Source organism: Magnolia sinica, chromosome 16, assembly GCF_029962835.1.
Source record: "Magnolia sinica isolate HGM2019 chromosome 16, MsV1, whole genome shotgun sequence".
In the NCBI taxonomy this organism is placed as follows: Eukaryota; Viridiplantae; Streptophyta; class Magnoliopsida; order Magnoliales; family Magnoliaceae; genus Magnolia; species Magnolia sinica.
The window spans coordinates 54,847,154-54,862,800 of NC_080588.1; the positions used below are offsets into that span (position 1 = coordinate 54,847,154).

The 15,647-nt window shown below is 39.4% G+C and overlaps 2 protein-coding genes across 2 annotated transcripts; both read left to right on the forward strand.

Annotated features, from left to right (window-relative positions):
• Window positions 1-12,493: 12,493 nt before the first annotated feature.
• LOC131228855 (uncharacterized) lies at window positions 12,494-13,358 on the forward strand. Its single transcript, XM_058224704.1, has 3 exons — window positions 12,494-12,572; window positions 12,672-12,752; window positions 12,841-13,358. Exons 1-3 carry the CDS (start codon window positions 12,494-12,496, stop codon window positions 13,356-13,358), a joined length of 678 nt encoding a protein of 225 aa, XP_058080687.1.
• Window positions 13,359-13,522: 164 nt separating this feature from the next.
• On the forward strand, window positions 13,523-14,495 carry LOC131228856 (uncharacterized). The gene is made up of 2 exons (XM_058224705.1): window positions 13,523-13,866; window positions 13,958-14,495. Exons 1-2 carry the CDS (start codon window positions 13,523-13,525, stop codon window positions 14,493-14,495), a joined length of 882 nt encoding a protein of 293 aa, XP_058080688.1.
• Window positions 14,496-15,647: the final 1,152 nt, after the last annotated feature.

Genomic DNA, 15,647 nt, shown 5'->3' on the forward strand with positions numbered 1-15,647 from the left:
ATTGGGCATGTCTGCTATGCGCATGTGGTCAGGCCTTCCTTGCTCAGCGGTGCTCTAGCTTCTCACCTCTGCGGCAGTAAAACATGCTGACTTTGTTGGATTGGCTGGGATTGGACCCGGTTCCAAAATCGGTCTGTTTCATCTGGATTTTGAAATGGTAAGGTCTCACCTCCGATTAGTTGTAAATGCAATTGGTTGAGTTGTCAGGCCCATCTTCGGGTATGTATGGCATCCATACATTCCAACTTTGTTGTCCCAAATTCTTATAAATTCAACCATCAAGTGGACCACCAAGTGAATATTGAGGTTTTTGGGTGGTTCTTTTAAAAAAATAAAATAAAATAAACAATCATGTAGCTCATTTTGTAATTGCATCAACATGATTTTTTGGCCACCCTATCTTCGTGATGGGCTACCTCCCTTTTAGATGGATTGGATGACATACATACACCACAGTGGGTCCTGGTTGACATATTTTAATTTACAACTAGTTGCCGATGAGACTTTCTTTTAAGGGCACATTTGGCTTCGCTAAAAAAAGTGTTTTTTTTCTTCTTTTTCTTTTTTTTTTTCATTTTGAAATTTACGTTTTTAGCTTTAAGTGTGTTCGGTTAGCACTAAATCAATTGTAGAAAAACCATTTTCCAACTTTCAAGGTCTATTTGGTTTGCAAAAGATTTTTTTTTTTAAATTCTAAAATCACTTTTTTAGGTTTCAAGTGTGTTTAGTTAGCCACTTAATTTTTAGAAAACAAAAACAAATTGTTTTTTCAAACTTGCACATTTTTTCCGCAACACTTAACCCCACCTTTTCCTACACTCTTTTCGCTCATGGAACTTGCCAAAAGCACTCACAGAATCGAAGATCTCTCTCTCTCTCTCTCTCTCTCTCTCTCTCTCTCTCTCTCTCTCTCTCTCTGAGGTTTGTTTGCACATTAGTGTAGAGTCCATTCAACGTCAAGTCCATCCACCGATTGGTCTGACCATGTTTCTCTAAAATTAATGTAGCCAACTCAAAAGATGGGCATTACTATTGAAATAGGTGGATAGCTTAGAAAACTTTAGCCAAGTGTTTTAGAGTCATGCATTTGTTTTGCAAATTTGTGGTTCATCTTATTAATGGTGTGTGCCATACAAAGCCAATGTATTAATTTTAAGTGTTGATTTGATGATATTGACGGTAGATTATGATGGTCATATGTCCAGTGTATATATATCATTGATATCATTACTAGTATGTTGGTGGTAGATCTTAAATCATACATGTCTATGGGTTAATAAAGTAATTCCTTAGGGCCCGTTTGGCCAGTTGGATTGGAAGGGATTGGATGGTATTGGAAGGGATTGGATGTTAAATCCCGGGATTGGCCTGGCGTGCCAAACAAAGCCGGTGATCTGATACCAATCCCATGGATCTTAAGACAATCCACTGACAATGCCATTATTACCTTTAAATCCCATCCAATCCACCCTAATACTTTCATATTTGCCAAGGACGTGTTTGGTTAGAGGGATTGGAAGGGATGGGAAGGTTTAATCCGGTATTGGCCGGGCGTGCCAAACAGACTGAGTATAGCAGTCCAGGGATAGAGCAATCCCATGAATCTCAAGACAATCCACGGACAACATCATTATTACCTAGAAATCCATGCCATCCACCCCAATACCATCCAATCCCTTCCAATCCACCCGGCCAAACGGGCCCTTAGGTTGTCCTTGGAAACTCGAGTTTGAACGTAATGGTCACTAGTCAAGGGAGAGTTGTACCTTATGGATTGTACCATGTTATTCTGTAACCAGCTAGCAGGTTATAGGATAAACCTGTAGTTGTTATTATTCTTACGTGGTCATCTCCGATGAGAGAACCAGTGGTCATCTCCGATGAGAGAACCAATGATGAATCGAAATGTAAGATCTCCACCATCAGGTTCAACAATAAGTTGGCAGGCTTGTGCTCTACCTTAGATAGGAGTGTAAGTATGTCATGGAAATAGACTTTTGGTGTTAGACTTGTTAGTAGGGGTGTACACGAACCGAGCTAGCTCGGTGAGCTTGCTCGATTCGACTCGGTTCGAAGCTGAGTTCGAGCCAAGTTGAGCTGATTTTTTGAGCTCGAAAATGCGTTAGAATCGAGTTCGAGCAGGCCCCAGCTCAACTCGACTCGGATTGAATCCAACTCGAATCCAACTTTGATCGAACCAGTTTGGTGACTCGGTTACTTTGCCACTGATGTTGCTCACAAATTGTTTGATAAAATGATTCAACGAGATGTGGCTGGTGGCAAGGAAGGTTTGGCCAATGGCAAGCAAGGTATGTACATTAAATAAATACCTTTTTTCTCTTCTTTTTTTTTTTTGTTTTTTGTTTTTATGTTACTTAGAAGGTGTTTGATAAAACACCTGTAAAACCATTGCCTCTGTTTGTAAAACAGTGGGTTTTTGAAGTTGCAGTTTAGGTGTTTATGGAAATGCCTCAATGGTGAACTCGGCTCGATTTTGGCTCGAACTCAGCCCGATCTTGGCTCGAACTCGGCCCGAGCTACTGATCGAACCAAGCCGAGCTGGCCAGTCAGGCTCAAGGACCGAGCCGAGCCGAGTTTGAGCTGAGGTCAGCCAGTGTTCAAGCCGAGTTGAGCTGAGGCCAGCTCGACTCAGTTTGACTCGATGCACACCCCTACTTGTTAGACACTCACATTGAAGGAGCGATTTAAGAGGACTTATCATTTCTAGACTATATAATATTAGCTTTGACTCGTCTTTTGACTAGAAGACACATGGGGAATTCAAGTTATTGATATAATGTTCTTTGACCTGCCTCACGAGCTTAGTTATAGTAGGTTATATGCGGGTGTCGTTAGGTTCATACATAACGATATGGTCGAGTTCTTTATTATTCAACACGGGATCTGCTGGTCTTTTAAAAACACTCTTATGGCTAAGATATGGTAGATCAACTATCCATTAAGTGATTTTTCATTGATATCGATACCTTGAAGGTTTGAAATGGTTTTATGAGTGTGTTTTCAACCGTTGAATTTTTTATTTTAGTCATAAAATATTTCATTTCATTTTATAATGATTGTGATGGTTGAGATCTTATGGTCCATCAGCTGATTTGCATAGAATTTGGAATGAGGATGGATGCCCATGATCAATGGAAGAATGGAGTTAGTTTGGATACATGGTTGGGCTTCACAAATTTTAAATATAGTGGGGTATATCAAAACCTATAGGGTGGTTAAGCACCATACATGTCTCTCCCTAAACCCTAATTCTCCTTATAAATAAAATCATATTCTAGAGGGGAAAAACCCAAAGAGAGAGCCTTGGGCACCCCAAGCCCCCTAGGGTGTAACTATGTTGAGAGATAGAGAGAGGAAGGTTAAAAGGTGAGAAAGATTGCTACTCTTTTCTCCCTCTCACACCCACACATCCATACGTGTGGGCTATAATAATGCATCTCTCTTGGCTCGGCCCTAGCGCTATTATGGGGTTTTCTATGGGCTCTCCTCCTCTCCTTATTTGAGATAAATATGGAAGAGAATTGTCTGTTTAAGAAAATATTGTTAAAAATAATAATGCGAAACAACTCTTCATTTCTTTTGTTTTCCAAAAATCATTTTTTTTTCTCGGTGAATCGAACAGGTCCAAATGAGAAATGCTTGGACGATCCAATCGCTTGATCTATAGCTTATGTCCAAGATAAAATTTATAGGCTACCATGCAAACATTCAAATAATTTTTGAATGTCTAGATTGTTCATTGGGTTGGAAATAGATTTTATAGGCTACCATACCAATACCACACTAATCCCATGAGTATCTCTCTTATCATTAGCCTTTAATTTGAACTGTAGAGATCATTTGTACACGTCCTGTCAACAATTTAATCAATCTATTTGCTAGAGCTCATAGATTGATAACGATTCTAAAGAAACACTTTCGTTAAGAAATCCTAACCATCCCATTCATGTCTCTGAAAATAGACGGCTACAAAAATCAGGACAAATTGGGAATGGATTGACCAGATCAATGTGAGCTTTGCATGCTAGCCCGTAAAATATGCTGTGAAGTTAGTAGACAGTTCAGATTAATCGATTGGACTTCCAAGTGAAGGTGTAGATTTGAGAATTATAACTTAGTGTGCTAGGGAGCCTTGAACATTTCTCTCTTCTTGGGCTGTCAATAGGCCGGTCTCGGCCCAGGAAAAATCAAATTTTTGAATAGGCCGCCCTGTCAAGTCTGCAAACAGTTCAATATCCAGGTCAAATCCAACTGACGGCCCTGCTTCTAAATGGTAGCAAACTAACTGATATGGATTGTGACCTGCCCCTAGGATTGTGGGCCCCACCATGATGTATGTGTACACCTTCCATCCATTTTGCCTGATTATTTTAGAATTTGAGCTAAAAAATGAGGTAGACCCAATGCTCGAGCAGACCACACAGTGGGGATTGAACGCCCACCATTAAAAACTTCTTGGGAGCCATTTGAAGTTTTAATGAAGCTGATATTTGTGCTCTCGCTTCATCCATGTCTATCTCATCTCATGAAGACAGCAAATAAATGTCACGATGGCCATGGGAAGGTTTCAATGGTGGGCGTCCTTATCACCATTACTTCCTGTGGCGGGTCCACTTGAGTCTTCCTGAGCGGCTCATTCCCTAAGATGATATGGACAATACGCATACACCATGGCGGGCCCAAACGCCCGTACCAAGTCAGCCTGGTAGGGCAGGATGCAATCCACATCCTAAACCAGCGGATATGGACTGCATGGTGCTGATGATAGAAATAGTCCGATCGAGCACGTACTCTATCCAATAGATGCCCATCGGATCGCGTGGTGAGCCAACACCAGGTAGCTACGTGGTGTGGACTCTGTGGGGGCTCACTGTGATGTATATGTTTTATCCAAGCTGCTCATCCATTTTGCTAGCTCAAGACGAGTAAGAAATTAAAGCATACACAGAGTTTAAGTAGACCACACCATATAGAGTTGGGCATCGAGTCGGACTGGATCAGGTCCAACGCGACTTGGTCCGAAATTTCCGTGGCTTAACCCAAACTCGATCCAATCGGGGACCAAGTCTGGGTCACCTGACTCGATATGATCCAGTCAACTGCTGGCCTGATCCGATTTGAATCCGACTCGGTCAGGGAAACGGAGTCGGATCAGATTGGGTATGGTTTAGATCGGTCCTGATTTTTATTTTTATTTTTATAAAATTAAAAAAAAAAATCTAAAAAATTGTTTTAAAAAATAAGAAATTAATGGTAACTTTACTAAGTGATTAAATAACTAAATGAGACTCTCTCTTTTTTGTTATTTCAATATAATATCAGATATTCGAATGTACTTTTATACCTGTAAATGAATAAATGTACCTTTTTGACTTCAATGTTTGTTTTGCATTATTTTAAAAATGGTGGTGAATCTTAAATCATATATAAGGGCCTGTTTGGATGCCTGTAAGTTGGGTAAGTGGGAAGTCACTTACAGGGAAGTCACTTACAGGTGGTGTTTGGGGGAGAAAAATCGCCTGTAAGTAACTTACAACCTGTAAGTCACTTACAGGCAAATCTACCAAAAAACTGCAGGGCAAGGGGGGTGGGAAGTCACTTCCCTGTAAGTCACTTACAGGCTCAACGGTCATATTTTTAAAAAGAGGGGAAGAGGGAGAAACGCACCAACCCACCAACCACCATTATAGCCATGAAGCTCCAGCCAATGAAGAGGAAGCAGCAGCCATTGAAGGAACTCCAGCAAGCCTTGCAGCAGTTCAGCCAATCCACATCTTACAACACTATTACCGCAGCAAAGCTTCATTATTACCACACCAACGACTGCCATTACCACACCAACAACCACCATTGATAAGCTTCTATAAAAAGGGGATTGCAGGTTTCGTCTCTCTATCCCAAGCTCTCTCTCTCTCCCTCTCTGCAATCTCTCTCCCCCTCCCTCTCTGCAATCTCTCTCCGTCTCTGCAATCGCTGTGTGGTGCCTTCTGCCTTTTCTCCTCTCAAAACGGTAGGGTTTCATCCACCCTGTTTTTTCTCCTTTGAAACAGGAGTGGTTTGACGTTAATATATAACGCTAGCACACCTGCGCACGTGTGCATTTTTTCACACCTGTTATGGGCCTCTAATCCGAACGGACCATGTGATGCAGCATCCCATGAAAACGTTTAGGGACCAATTTGCGCCCTGATTTAAAACTCTGGTGGGCCATAGAAAAGAGAGATGCAAATCAAGGTAGGAAAATGTTTTCTTTTTTCATGGCCCATCAATATTTTAGATCAAAATATAAGTTGGCTAATGGGGCTTTCATCGGGTTCTACATAACGTGGACCATTCGGATTTTGGACTCAAATCACGTATTATGAGTTCTCAAAAAGTTCTCAAAAGAACTCTTGCCAAATGGTGCATGGCTGAGTATTATGCGGAAGGAATCATGTGCTGAGTAATGCGTAAACTTTGTGGATCCACCATGATATATGTATTCGATCCACACTGTCCATCCATTTTAATACTTAATTTTAGACAAAGAAATAGATGGACGGATTGGATAAACCAGTCCTAATTTGGGATTGCATTGAAAGTGGTCCTAAACATCAATGGTGCATTTTGATTATTTTTGCTTACATCTCATGAAACCAGTCCTAATTTGGTTTCATAGTCAATTGTTACATACTGGGATTTTCATAATTTGTTTCATAATTTCATTAATGGTACTAACAGGTTATTTCTTAATTTTGGAGCCTTTTCTTTTCTTTTTCTTTTTTTCTTTTCTCATCTTTTTCTTTTCCTTTTTTTCTTTTTGTTTTTTATTTTGGTCTGACAACTGCAGTATTTGTATTTGTAAGCAGTAAATGCATTTGCATACAAATTTAGGGCCTGTTTAGGTGTTCCAAGTGGCAGGTGGGATGGACTCCTCTAAATCTTCATCCAGGATGTTGATTTTGGGTCACCAATTTGACTTTCATTTTTTATTTTATTTTTTCTGATGGCCTTGTGAAGTGCCCTTAAAAAAACCTATTTCAATGTCTATCCAGATCAGCATTGATGTTGGATTAATTTTTTTACTTGGGATGCATCCAAATTATACATTAATTGACATATTGCTCATTGATTTGGGAACCTTGCTTAAAATGCAAACTCTTCATGTCTGAACTGACCATCTAGCAAGGTCATACCCCACGGATGATGTTAGCCTTGTGGTAACTGGCCTGTGAATGGACAAGGTAAAATGAAAATAGATCCTGCAGTCAGTCGATATGCAAACTGGAAGAAGTCTAAAAATTAGATGGCTTGGATTGTTAGGAGTGACTTTTGTGTCCATTGTCCATCACTGATAACTGTGCTGCACTCATGTGAACTGTTGGCATGTGGAAACTCTGTTAATTTGGGCCATCATTGATTAACGATTCTTTGTATAAATCATGGTTTTTTGCTGATGGGGATTTGTTATTTTCCGTACATCAATGCATTTGGTTTTTGGATGTTGGAGAAACTACAGTTCCTTTTCATGGGCATTTCTTGTTTTCTTCTCATTGCATTTGCACTTAACTTGTTTGTTTCAGCCTCTTTTCCTCTTTCCCATTACAGTGATGAATTTAAAAAAAAAGGGCTTCTGCTGGTTTTTGTAGATCATAGTTTCACATTACTTAATTTGCTATTTGGTATCTGGGTTTTGGACAAATTACTGCTGTTGCTGATGGCTATCTGTTATTTTCTTTAGCTCTATCAACAAAGCCATACATATAGTTGCATTATAAATTTTCTCTTACATATCAAAAGATGTAGCAATACAGGTATCGCAACAACCTAGAGGCACATATCCACTTTCTCCAACCAACTCTAATTCTAGTGAAAATAAACTCATCAATCTCCCTGTCTTTATGAATAATTGAAGGCAATGAAACACATTTAATCATAAAGCATCAAGTCTGTAATTGTTCTTAAATGTAACAAAATATATTTTATTTCTTAAATAGATTAGTCCAAGAAAATATTTAACTGTTTAGACAAGGGATCATTCTAAATATCCAAATGTCTATTGCTACAGAGCGCAACAACAAATGCAAATTGCATTCGCTCACCTCGACAGCTGGCAACCATTGTTGGCAGGGCAACAACAATCTTAAGGAAAGGCTGAGATTGCTGTTGCTGGTAATGCATAATGCATCTAGACTCCAAACTAAGATTATATTCATAACACCTTTTCCTCTTTCTTTCTCAGTTGAAAGAGATACTTCTAGTTCCCCTCCCTTAACAGACCTCCTAACATGTACCTGCATTAATGTCCACATTAACTAGATAGTTCAAACATCTGATTAGTGGACTTTGTCCATGAATGTGAACCGTAATCTATTTTCTTTTTAGGGCCTGTTTGCATGCCAGTGAATTGAACCATGATCATTCCGAAATGAATTCCAACACAGGTTGTTCAGCCTGGTGACTACACAGGTGGAGGAAACCTTTTGGCAATCCAGGCCATTCATCTGGCGGACCCATTATGGATGGAACATGCCTGAATGTCTCATCCACTGTCCTTCAGGCGATCTTTAATTGTTTGATCTAATCTGCAGATGGACAGTTTAGCTAAAGACCCATATTCTGTGAGAATTAACTGGTTAGTATTTTCTGATGGGGGAGATTTGTCACATCTAAGAAAATTTTGCCATGAAGCCAGTGATCTTTTATTAGTAGAGAATTGAATCTCAATTTGGTGAGTGCTGTCAAACTTGTCAATAGGACTGATGGCATACACAGGTTGGCATGCTATGGTAGGAAGCATGTAATGTCTGTTGCAAATTCTCTTCTTCTTGCATGATGGTGCATTTCCTAGATTAACCACATGTTCATTCCTCACCTGTGGAGTTCCTTTACTGAGCACGCCATGCTGGAGACCGAGGAATTAGCATCCAGATGCACCAGTCTGTAGAAATGGTGCCCATGGTTTCCTTTGGGAATCTTGATTTGAAGGGTGGACAAAAGATTCCCCAAAATATCCTAAGATCAGAGGTTCATGGCCCATTAATCGGGATGGCAAGGAGACACAGCGGATAATAACTTTCAAGAAGAAAGGCCAAAGGTTGGATCTCTTAGATCTTCCAATCTTTCATCCCCGTCTGTTGTAGATCTCATAAGATCAATGGTCTTGAACATAACTGTTCACTCCCCAAGTATAGGGTTGTGATGTAGTAATAAACTTGGTAAGACCGAGGTCGAATCCACAGGGACTGATACATGTACGTTATCTGAAACCAAGTAGAACTAGAACTAGACTAAGATGTAATCTAACCAAATAGAATTTTAAGGAATAATTGTGGAATAATTATCTAAAACTTCAAGGAATTCAGAGCAAAGAAACTAGGGATTCAGAGGATCCACTTGTAGAGATCAGGGAGATCTTATGCCTGCTTCAAAAATCATGGAGTTTCAACTAGACTTCCTTTGATATAGTTTTCAAGAGATGAAAGGTATATGAATTAGAATGGATTCCATCACCAAACCATGCCCAGGAGACAAAGTAAACAACAGAATTAAACTAATTACTAACCAACCAACAATGTATGAAGATCAGGAAGGGTACTGTCATCCTACCATGCCCATGGAACAATGATGAACAACAGGGCTTCCTGACTTCATAAACATAAAAATGGGAAAGAAATATTCAAAGCCATTGCAAACCCATTATAATTTCAGTCACAACAGACCATTAAAGACTAAGGAAAAAATATTCCTTTAATAATCAACTAAATCAAATTCAGTTTATGAATTTTAAAGGCTCAAAGTAGAATCTCCCATCTCGCTACAGGCTTCACCTCTTAGCCCTAGCTAAGAGGTTTAGCCACCCATGAATGGGCTAAGCTCCAATTAAAAAGAAGAAGAAGAAGAAGAAGAAGAAGAACCAGGTCAACCTCTGCTCGCGCCCCGCCCTACTCCTTCCATGTTTTTCTTTTCTTTTCTTCTGTTCTTTTTTTCTTTCTCCCACGTCCAGCAGCCAACCTTTCTCCCTCTGTTCCCAGCCAAACAAAATCGAGCACCCCTCAGCTTTTTCTCGGTCCAGCAGCCCCCTGTCCAAAAGAAAAAAAACCTTTTTTTCTTTTCTTTTCCTCCCCACTTTCCTTCCCGTTTTTCCTCCCTGCCAAAAACTGTCCCTGGCTCTCTCTCTTCTCTCCTTTTATCAGGACTTGGAGGGTTGGAGAGAGTCCTGCTGTAGGTGTGCGTAGCTCTCCTTGCGTGAGTTAGTTTACGCAGCCAGGAACGCACGTCCCTGTTATGGTGCAGCAATTCTTGGAAATCGACTGGCGTCGGCTCGGAATTGTGGAGGATGACGGCCCAGATTTCTGATTTTTTCTTTATGAACGGGATCAGGACCCCCCTTGGCATCCTCTGGACGGATCAGATTATCTATCTGATCATCCCCTTGATCGCTCAGTGGCCCACTGCAGCCAGTTTTTGCGGACGCAGAGCCTGCGCATGATCCTTCGCTGGGAAGATCGGTGGGCCCAGGATCTGCATCAGTGGTGAAATCTAGTCCGTCCACTAGTCTCAGCTCGAAAAATCGGTCAGGAGAGGTAGGGTTTTTTCAAGTTTGGCATGGCCCATTGTACCGGATGTTCTCACCGTCCGTCCTCCGTTTGGATGGCTGAGATCCAATATTTGATCTTCTTTTGAAACTCTGCCACCTAGGCCTGAGTGAGAGGGGCCGTGCACGTCTTATGGACGGTCCGGATTGGTTCGTCGAATCATGGTGGTGGCCCACAAGAAAGAGCCGCAAGCTCTGTTACGGGCGTCCCAATGGCGGCGAGAAGGATTCAAATCCTTTTATCACTCTGATTCGGTGCTCATCTACCGCACGTACGCTGTGCACACACACCACTTAAGGTGGGTCCCACCTTGAGGTATATGAAATATCCGCTCCGACCATCTGTTATGCCATCTGATTTAAACGGTTGAGACCAGAATTGAAGCATGTCCAGATATCAGGTGGGCCCCAGATCGATGTTTTGTGGGCTGATTAGACCGTTGGGACGTTTCCACAAGGATCCAATGGCTGAATTTCGATGTGTACGGTTAATTTATGGTCCTCAGTCTATATATGAGTTTTCGAGCCAAACGGATGGTGGGAACCTTGTGATCTTGCATTCTGGCTGCCTTTCGGGCCACTTGAGCTTCAGTTTCTCGATTTTCTTGAATCCCTGGCGTGCACATCCGTCGATCTGGATCTCCTGGGGTCCGTCGCTTGCCTTGGTGACTTCAGACCGTTAAATCCATGCTCTTAGTACCTTTTTCCAGTCTAGGCTTGTAAATACGCCCTGTAACACAAACATGATTAAATCAGGCCGTTAAACAATACTATGTTTGTAAGTCCTGGCAATAACTGGGGTCTGATATGCAATATTTGACCCTCAACAATAACCATGGGACCCAACTGCACAGAACGGATCGGTGCATATGGACGCTTTCACTTCCTATGTATCAGGATATAATTTGTTGGGGGAGAAAAGATAACATTGGAATTATAGCTCCAGTCAGGCACCCTCAGAAACAGCATCTTTCACTTTGGGTGATGGTTGGCCTAATCCATTAGCCCCCAGCATCAGCTTATTACCACTCCAGTAATTCAACGACATTTTAGAAATTTTTTTCCTAGATATTCTTTTTCCTCTGCTAGATATAACTCGAGAGGATGGCAAGCCACACTTTGAAGTCACTACACCCAGTCCTTTTGATGGCTGGACGAACAACAAAAAGAGTTGTTTATTTGTTCTAGCCTCTTATTCTTAACTCATTGTTTTTGTTATTTATTTGTTCTAGCCTCTTGTTCTTAACTCATTGCTTTTGCTATTTATTTGTTCTAGCCTCTTGTTCAAAAAAAAACAAAAATGTCTCCACCACATGGAACCAAGCTGAACCCAACTGTGGTCTCTTTGTATGGTTCTTTGTGACCTTGTCAATCATTTGTTTCAATCTTTAACTTATCTTACTATATATTTATTCTTTGATTTTTAGATCTATTTGCGAAATGGATTCGGATTCTGAGATGGATTTTCATATGATGTCTACAATGACTACGGCTTGTGCATTAATGACTATTTGGCTTGATAAAAATAATATGTTAGAAGAATCACAAAAACATCAACGAAATTGGACAGGCGCACAGGCTGCGAATGCGATTATTAATGGACCAGGGCCAACATGTTTTAACTACATTCGTATGCACAAAGACGCTTTCTTTAGCCTTCGTGATATGATACAAGAAAAGAGTAACCTACGAGGCACATTTGGCGTATCACTGGAAGAAGAGTTAGTAATTTTTCTTCATATAATTAGCCATAATATTAAGAACCGTGTCATGCAACATCATTTTAACCATTCTGGGGAAACAATTAATCGTCACTTTAATAGAATGCTTAATGCAGTTGTACTTTTACAACGCGATATTATAAAACCACCTAGAAATGGTGTACCACCCGAAATAATGAATAGTACGAGGTTTTTCCCGTACTTTAAGGATTGTGTTGGAGCCATAGACTACTCACATATTCCAGTGATGATCAGTATAAAAGAGCAAGCCAAGTAGCGTAATCGAAAGGGATTTATTTCCCAAAATGTGTTAGCAAGCTGCTCTTTTGATTTAACATTTCAATATGTACTAGCGGGGTGGGAGGGATCGGCATCAGATTCACGAATACTGGCAGATGCTCTTAACCGACAACACAAATTAATTGTCCCAACAGGTATTGATCTAAGTAGACATATAAATATATATTTATTTGTTAATAAGCAGATTACATTTACATGACTTTTAAAGTGTGTTTTTTTAAGGCAAATATTACTTAGTAGATGCTGATTTTGCGAATGCGCCAGGCTTTTTAGCACCATTCCGTGGCGTTCGGTATCATCTAAAAGAATTTAGGCAAGGTTGTCAACCTAGGATAAAGGAAGAGTTGTTTAATCTTCGTCATTCCTCATTGCGGAATGCTATAGAACGCGCTTTTGGAGTATTGAAGGCACGATTTTCCATATTAAAGATTGCTTCAGGCTATCCTTTAAATACACAAGTCAATATAGTCGCTGCATGTTGTATCCTACATAATCATATTATCAATGAAAAACATGATCAAGAGCTTGATTTTGAAAATTACAATGATATCGGTAATGGTGAAGATGAAAGTGAGATGCATGAAGATGAAGGTAATAAGAGTAGTGAAGATGAGAATGAATGCGACTTCCGAAATGAATCTGCGGCTGCTAGGAGGGAAAAACAAAGATGGAGGGAATTTCGACTTGGACTTGCGTCGGCTATGTGGGAATCATATAAGTCAGAACAAAACATCAATTAGTTTTATATATATATATATATATATATATATTTAGAATGTGGATGCTGATAGAAAGATTATTGCAATTTATAATATTTCTACATCTATTTGCAATTTATATTATATTTCTATATCTTATGTAGCTTTACATGTTTGTAATGTTTAAATGTATAATGTTTTAAAGTATGTCACGAAATGCAAAGGCAAGCAGCAGTAGCCGAAAGGCACAAATTAATTGGACATCATATATAGATGAATGTATGACAAAGGCCTTAGTTGAGGAAGTATTGCTGGAAAAAAAATCTGACAACGCTATTCGAGAAGCTAGTATGAATAAAGTAGCAAAAATTGTGATGGAAACATTTTCTGTGCAAGTGGATGGAGAAAAGTGCAGGAATCGGTTACAAACGCTTAAAAAGAAATATAACTTGGCAAAGCTTACACTTAGCAAAAGTGGCTTCGGTTGGGATGAAGAAAGAAAATGTGTTACCGCTGAACTAGACGTTTGGGATGAATTCATCAAGGTGAAGTTCATTCAAAACTTGAAGTCATTCATATACAGTGAAAACTAACTAAATTTCATTTGTTTTATAAGCAAAACCTGAAGCTATTCATATCAGAAACAAGCCATTTCCACTGCTAGCTCAGTTTGATATTACATGTGGGGACGATTCTGCTACCGGGAACGCAGTACGAACTACATCCGATCTTGAGAAAGAAGTCCTCCATTCATCTCATTACATGGATGACATCCCATTGTCCTCATACCCCTCTGGATCATATACACCATTTGCACCACCCGATGATGTATATTCTGACGAAACACAAGGTCAATATCAATATGGCGAAGGAAGCGGTCAAAGGGATGTGAGAAACTCTGCTCCAAGGCCATTAAAGAAGAAGAAGAATGCCTCTATTGCATCAACTGTTATTGAAAAGTTTGAACGCATGCAGGAAACAATGGATGAATATGTTTCATTCAAAACTAAAACAGCAGAAAGACTATGGGATGAGTTGGAGAATATGACAACCATTGATTCTGACATGATGTATAGGGCCTACACATTCCTTACGGAAAGACTGCATTTTGCTTCTACATTCCTAGATCATGTAAGTCCTATTCAAAGGAATGAATGGTTGGAGAGGATGATTCCCTAGTAAAAAATTTTAAATGTAATTTCTATAGTTAAAGAAGACATTGGTAATGTAATTTAATTATTAAATTTTTTATTAATATTTTTAAGTTTATTCTCAATGCTTAAATTTTATTACTCCATATTATAGATATTAATTCGTGGGCCCACTTTTATAGCCCACTTGATGATTGGTTTAGCTTAATAATTATCTCAAATATTCATCTTGATGGGCTTAACAAAATAACATATTTGATCCTATGTTTTTTTTTTTAATATGATTATAACATTTTAGAATGATTCCCCAATCTAAGCTCTGGTCGGTGTGAATATACAGCTTTCTACCTGTAAGTAACTTACAGGCTATCCAAACAGAAAAACTAACTTACCTGTAAGTGACTTACAACTTACATCCAAACAGGTTACCTGTAAGTAACTTTCACCTGTAAGTGACCTACAGGTAAGTCACTTACAACTTAAAAGAACTTACAGGCATCCAAACAGGCCCTAAGGTATAGTTTCATTGAAATCTAAGCCGTTAAAGTTGCTGACATAACTATCGATGGTGCATGACCTAAAAGTTTTACTAAGAGTCTAAGATGATGATACTAATTACCTAATTTTTCCATTTGAATCTCAATTACTCTATCCATCTAATAGCCATTGATAATATAGCTAACATATTTATCATTTAAGAGATATGCTCCATCCACAGTGTGGCTCATAATAAGAAATTAAGGGTAACATGCATATACTGATATACAAATTAGGTAAAACTAACATGCACATATTGACATAAAATGAATAAAGTAAATAAACCCTGTCCAAAATCAAAAGTAAATAAACCTAACATATGCGTACTGACATAAAACAAACAAAGTAAAAAAATCCAGTCCAAAATCAAAAGTAAATAAACCTAACATGCACATACTGACATACAGATTACGTAAAACTTTTATACATTCAATACCTTCTGTACAATTAATGTCTTTGTGGCATGTAACTAGAAGAACCTTGTTCGTAACTGTAATAGTAACCCCCTCCTCCACCTCCATCTTCATTGCCAGAATCATCATTCAGTTCTCTTTTTATGGATTCAACTACATGAGAACTCTGAGTCGACTCCGAGCTGGGTGTGTCCAAAAAATGGTCATTCACCTCTGTTGAATCGGATAGT

Excerpts from the sequence above, each read along its gene's own strand:
- LOC131228855 (XM_058224704.1), top strand. The coding sequence starts at position 12,494 with ATGAATAGTACGAGGTTTTTCCCGTACTTTAAGGATTGTGTTGGAGCC. Across the intron at positions 12,573-12,671 it reads ACATATTCCAGTGATGATCA|CGGGGTGGGAGGGATCGGCA; the intron begins GTATAAAAGAGC and ends AATATGTACTAG. Across the intron at positions 12,753-12,840 it reads CAAATTAATTGTCCCAACAG|GCAAATATTACTTAGTAGAT; the intron begins GTATTGATCTAA and ends TGTTTTTTTAAG.
- LOC131228856 (XM_058224705.1), top strand. The coding sequence starts at position 13,523 with ATGTCACGAAATGCAAAGGCAAGCAGCAGTAGCCGAAAGGCACAAATT. Across the intron at positions 13,867-13,957 it reads GATGAATTCATCAAGGTGAA|AAACAAGCCATTTCCACTGC; the intron begins GTTCATTCAAAA and ends TATTCATATCAG.